General features: G+C 38.7%; 1 protein-coding gene across 1 annotated transcript; it reads right to left on the reverse strand.

Moving 5' to 3' along the window:
• Positions 1 to 261: 261 nt before the first annotated feature.
• On the reverse strand, positions 262 to 5,487 carry LOC139147236 (very low-density lipoprotein receptor-like). The gene is made up of 4 exons (XM_070718256.1): positions 5,359 to 5,487; positions 1,963 to 2,036; positions 1,105 to 1,263; positions 262 to 608 (listed from the first exon to the last, which is right to left on the reverse strand). Exons 2-4 carry the CDS (start codon positions 2,024 to 2,026, stop codon positions 424 to 426), a joined length of 408 nt encoding a protein of 135 aa, XP_070574357.1. The 5' UTR covers positions 2,027 to 2,036; positions 5,359 to 5,487; the 3' UTR covers positions 262 to 423.
• Positions 5,488 to 5,813: the final 326 nt, after the last annotated feature.

The raw sequence follows: 5,813 nt of genomic DNA on the forward strand, positions 1-5,813 counted from the left end.
CAACTCAAATGGGCTAAAGCCAGTTGATTCTTAAACAGTTTCTCTGACAGTAAATAAAATTTAGTGAATTTCTTCATCCCAGTCCTTGCCACATACATACATACATACATACATACATACATACATACATATATACATACATACATACATACATACATACATACATACATACATACATACACACACACACACACACAGACAAACACAAAGACATACATACAGACAGACAGACACAAACACAAAAATTTGCGTCCACAAACGTTTTCTCCTTTTTTATTTTTGAAATGACAATCGTCCAAAACCTTAAAAACAATGTTAACACGTTTCTTCATACAGGAAATTTCATTTTTACTTTCAATTTTGTCAAACTACAGAAGAGTTTTCTTTTTTGCAGACTATTCACGAAGTTTCTCTTCACTTCACTCAGCAAAGGTTGTGATTTGCCGGTGTGGTACATCCGCCCTGGGGTTCACCGTCACAGTTGGCCTCGTCGGTGCCATCCACGCAGTCGCATACACCGTCACATCTTCTACATGTGGCAACGCACATGCTGTCTTCACACTGGAAGTAATCCAGCTCCTTATCTATGAAATCACTTTGACAGTTCGCTGTGAAGTAACCAGGTAGGAAAGATGGGGTGGTACAAGAGAGAAATGAAAGTAAATATTGTTACTGTAACGCGTCGTCGTCGCATACATAACTGGTGCAAGGCATGACGGTTGCATCTTTAAATGGCTGTCTATTCGAGAATCACAGTACAATGGTCTTGCAAGAAGCTAAGGGCAACTAAAATGCAAAACTATCAAAACCCATTTTCTTGCAGTGTGCTTGACAGTGTGCTTCCTTGACTATCTGTCCATCTAACAAAATTGAAACACAGGGGCCGACTAGGGAATGTTTGTAAGTGATCGAGAAATCACTCGCAAACGGAGAAAGAAACCCGTAGTCCTTGATCCCTAATTCCAGCAGTAGTTCTCGTTGGCGCCACCTTTATACACTGCCTTGCTTTCCTTCGAAAGTTTTATCAAATTAATTTGTATGATTTGAAATAAAGCGCTCACAAGCATTTATGAAAACACGGAAGTCATAAAGATTTCGTGTCACCTTGATGTACAGCCGGTCCACACGATGATTCATCACTTCCGTCTGCGCAGTCAGCAACGCTGTCACATTTAAAACGCGACATAATGCAGGGGTCACCGTCTTTTGGATCAACACAAGTAAACACTCCATTACCTCCGAGCTGATCACAGAGGTCAGCACCTGACAAAGGAAAATCAACGATGGAGAAGTTTCTAGCATTCCTACATCACTGTAGATACTACAACATATCAATTTGCAAAAATAATGATGAAACAATCCATTGTATAGTCTTTGCTGTCTTTAAGTCTCATCTCACAGAATATTGGCTGTGAGATAGTTGTTCCCATGTACTACCTACGAATTTATCACATCGCTGTATAGACATCGTGGTTTTCTGTCACTTTGTGAAAAAAACTACTGCTGCATCTCTTTTATGATCGTTCTCATGTTAAACAATTTGGAACTCGTTTACATGGACCAAAGCCAAACAAAACAGTCCCATAGGCCAGTTAGACAAAGAAACGAAATTGCTTGAAGATTCTTATACATGGAGGAAAAACATAAATTACACGAGTACAATTGGTGGATTTATACAGAAATATAAAATCACTGAATACTGTATATATTAGCTAGTAAAAAAAGAAACAAGACGTCCGTGTTAAGGACATTGCTCTCATTTAAAAAACAATATTTTTAAACTTAATCACCCAGTGCTTGATCAAGGCCGTTGAATTAGAGCCAATCTCTTTTTTCACGAATATTTCTACTGAACGATTTCTTCACAAATGACAAAAGAAATTATCCTATATATTTTCCCAGACTTATAATCTGTGCATGATTGTGATCACTTCAAACGGGTTTTCACTGAGCAGTACTTACTGAGTGCATTGCCCAGTGAAACCATAGCAAATAAAGCCACAAGAACGATAATTTGACGAGCCATAATTATGTATCTGAAAGAAAATAAAGGAAAAGTTTATGCCAGATATGTTTTCCGACCAGTTGTCATCGAATGATGTTTATACTATAATACGCAACGCAACCGTGACACACTTTATCAGATGACTTCCAGTGTGTTCAGAAAAGGCGCCCTCTTCGGAGCAAACATTTCAGATCTTGTAACCGTAGGGAAAGACAACCTTCCGCTCTTAAGTAGCGGACAATTGTGGTCTAAAAGTGGGTATACATCCCTAATCAGATCCCTTCTTCACAAGTGTTAAAAGTGTTAACTAAATACCTTCTGAAATCAACAATCAATAACACTAAGTGAAGTTTATCGTGTTGGTACAGAAATACTAACAGTACATTTAATTTCCATGGTAGGGATTGACAAAGAAATCCAGCTCATTCTCTTCAAAGGCGAAAGTATTTTACGTTACGGGTAGTAATCTATTAATGCGTTGTGCTAATCGAGACCTCGAGGCTGGCACCCGTTCACTCATGCTCTTGTTTCTTCCTTTGTGCGGTTCTACTTTGGTTATTTCTCATGTTAGTGCATTTTTTAAAGTTCGCTTAGTCCGGTCTAATCATAGCAAATCATGGGTTTAGGGTCACTATGCATAAGCCTTTGAGAGCTGGACTTGCACAAAAACACTCGTACCATTTGGTTAAAATAGCCTGCCCAAAGAATGGTTTTTAATGGCAACTCCGCTTTGTTATTCCTGACCATGTTACAACACCAAGTTAGAGATTTTGACTTGTTAGTTACTTATGTCGGTTTCATCTTTCGCAAAGACCGCTATCAAAATGATCGGGTACAGTTTACGATGCTTTCAGAAAAGAGCCCCAGCACATCATAAATTCATCTACCGTTAAATGTGCATATATAATGTGCGTAAAATACATGTGAATACATGTAATCCCCATCTATTTCGGTCGTACATTTTGCAGCTGACCCGCAAAATTTACCAGAGAGTTACACCGTCTGTCGTTCACATTTCAGAATTACTTTCACTGAGGTCAACTTTCTATTGTTTAACAGTTTATTTTTATATAAATTACAATATCTGTAACGGACTAGTGTGATATGGGCGGTCGCCTATTTCAGGATATCAAAGATATTACATAGCGGTATAAACCACACTTGTCGGACGATTGTACCTAAAATCCCTCAAAATGCCATTTTCCGAACTCTGTATAAAAATGTTTAGGAATCTTTAGTCGCAGCCCAACCTTTCATTTTTGATTATAAACTTCGAACACATGTGATGAGTTATGTCTGATGACTATCGTTGGGCACTGTGTTGCCATAGTGGCCCGAGTGAGAAATTGACAAAAATGCAAATCGAGCTAATGATTTTTGTAGAAAAAAACCAACGTTTCTCTTTTTAAAATCACTGAAATGTAACAAGTTTACCAAGAAAGAGTTAGATTGATCATGCTATTTGCTTTTATCGCCATCGAAGTCTCTAGGATGCAGGGATGGACGGAATTCGTTTGGACAACACAAAAAATTACTGAAAACTATGTTTCTTTGCAGTCTGTCGTTCAACGATTGTTGTAATGAGAATCAGAACAATATTACCAAGCCACAATCTACATTATAGTTGTAAGTTCCATAGTGACAAACTCGATGTAACAAACACAAACAGGATAGCACAGATAAACAACGGACAAGTACCTGTATACACAAAAGAGTCAAATCCTTAGAAGAAAAATATGTGGACCTCCGGTATAGACAACTAAGAAGTAATGTTAGGTGTTTTGAAAATGGTAAGACCATTCTGTTCCACATGTGCCACCCACCATATATCAATCTGTAAGTCAAAATAGGGAGTCGCTGGTCTTAATCTACAGACAAATGTCACCGATGTCATCAGTGATCATTTGTTTCAGAGATACATTATACTTCTGTCAGTCATGCATATGAACATCAAATCAATTTGCAATGAACGCTGTATCAAGTTACTGTCTTCTATCCGGCAGGGGCTACAGAATCTGTCATTTATTATGGTTTACTAATCTAAGATTCAATAAATAAATCAACTTTTTAGTACGGAAATCTCCGGCAATTGATTTTCCTCGTAAAGGTAAACTTGGAATCAGCGGAATATATCATGCTTTTATATTTGCCTAATCTGTAAAAACTAAAAAGAATATACGACATTAATATAATTGTCAGCTTAGTGAGCGTACTTTTTACGTAGGTGTCTTCTGTCGTCGTAGGTCGGTAATGTCCAGTTAAAGGGATACAGTCATCGGAACTGCGCACAAAGGTCGTATTGGACCCATACGACCAATGTAAACACTGTATCCAAGGTACGATGGTGAGTGGTGAACGTTAAAACATGTCTGTCATAATCTACATCGTATAATGTAAATGTTGCAGCTATGATGATGAGGTGCATCTAGATATCGTGCACGAAATACATTGTTTGTAAACAAGATACTCGCACAGGCGCAGTTCCGACGACTGTTTCCCTTTAATTGGGGCAGGACTTCACTGACCACAGAGCTCATTTTAGCGTAGGCGGATCGTCTCATCACTTTATTCATAAAATACATACGAATGACACTAATGCCATCAGAAACGTGTAACGACACATGACAGGACAGAAAATTCTTCAAAATAATTTCTTCCCTTCGCTTCCTTCTCCTCTCCTCCCTAATAATACAATGTTTATCACTTTCATGCAAAGCTAAGGCAAGGCGCAAGCCCGTCTTGACGTGAAGAATTATCCTTCTACAAACATAAGCTTACAAACGCTAACGATTCGAGGCAAATATACAGGGCTCACTCGGCCCTCACATTATATTGTTACGCATTGCCCATGACAAGGATCTGCTCAGAGTTCACTCCAACCATTGGAACAGGGGAAAAACCCACAATTGTTGGTCGTTGAGTCAAGTATGAGCTAAACGGTCACTTACAGCTTTGAGTGGTATTAGGATCGACCGCATGTTTGACTTGTTTGTTTGTTTTTGATTTTTTTGGGTGAGTTAAAGTAATCCCGGTCTTTCTGTAAGATACGAAATTTTGTCATCAATGCATGCATAACAATGCGAAATTACGAACTATTTAAAATCAGCGTCCGTCTTACTTCATGAATTAGTTGGCTTACCCTTTCTGTTGAGTTGTTTCAAATTACCACTGCTTGCTTCACATTTTGTGAAACTTGATTCCGTTTCAGTTTTTGGACAGTTTTGGGGGAAAATCGAAATCGTTTACTTTAAGACAACTTCTTCTAGGAGATGTATGTTGCGTCTTGAATATATGGTTCTGTCAACAGCAAATAAAAGTAACCCCTTCACTTGTCAAGACAGGGTACAACTCACCTGCTGGTCAACTTCTGTTACAGGTTCAGTCTGACAGTTGTGTACACCTCGTTGATACTTCGCCCCGAGTAGATCAACACGGTAGTGTAGAAAAGGGCCGAAATATCTCTCGTTTTATGTCGTGGCAATCCTGTCCACGTGACAAAAATTCTGTGATCTCCCAATCATCACCCACGCTGAGTTTAGACCACCGCGCATTGTTTGGACGAGAACATCACTGACTTACCCGGATGTGAGGTACGGGCAGAGGTTTGGTACTTTTTCATATATTTATATCCATCCTTTCTTTGTTTTGATAAACCATTTGTACATATGTGCGTGGCTGTACATTATCGAGGCCTCATTAAAGCTCCAGTAGCTGCGCATGTGTAATGAACCGATCTCAAAATATCCTCAGTTTTCCAAGAGTTTTCTCCTGAAAAAAACATTAAAAAGTGAAAGAGTGTATAACACTG

This window comes from Ptychodera flava, chromosome 13 (assembly GCF_041260155.1).
Source record: "Ptychodera flava strain L36383 chromosome 13, AS_Pfla_20210202, whole genome shotgun sequence".
NCBI lineage: Eukaryota > Metazoa > Hemichordata > Enteropneusta > Ptychoderidae > Ptychodera > Ptychodera flava.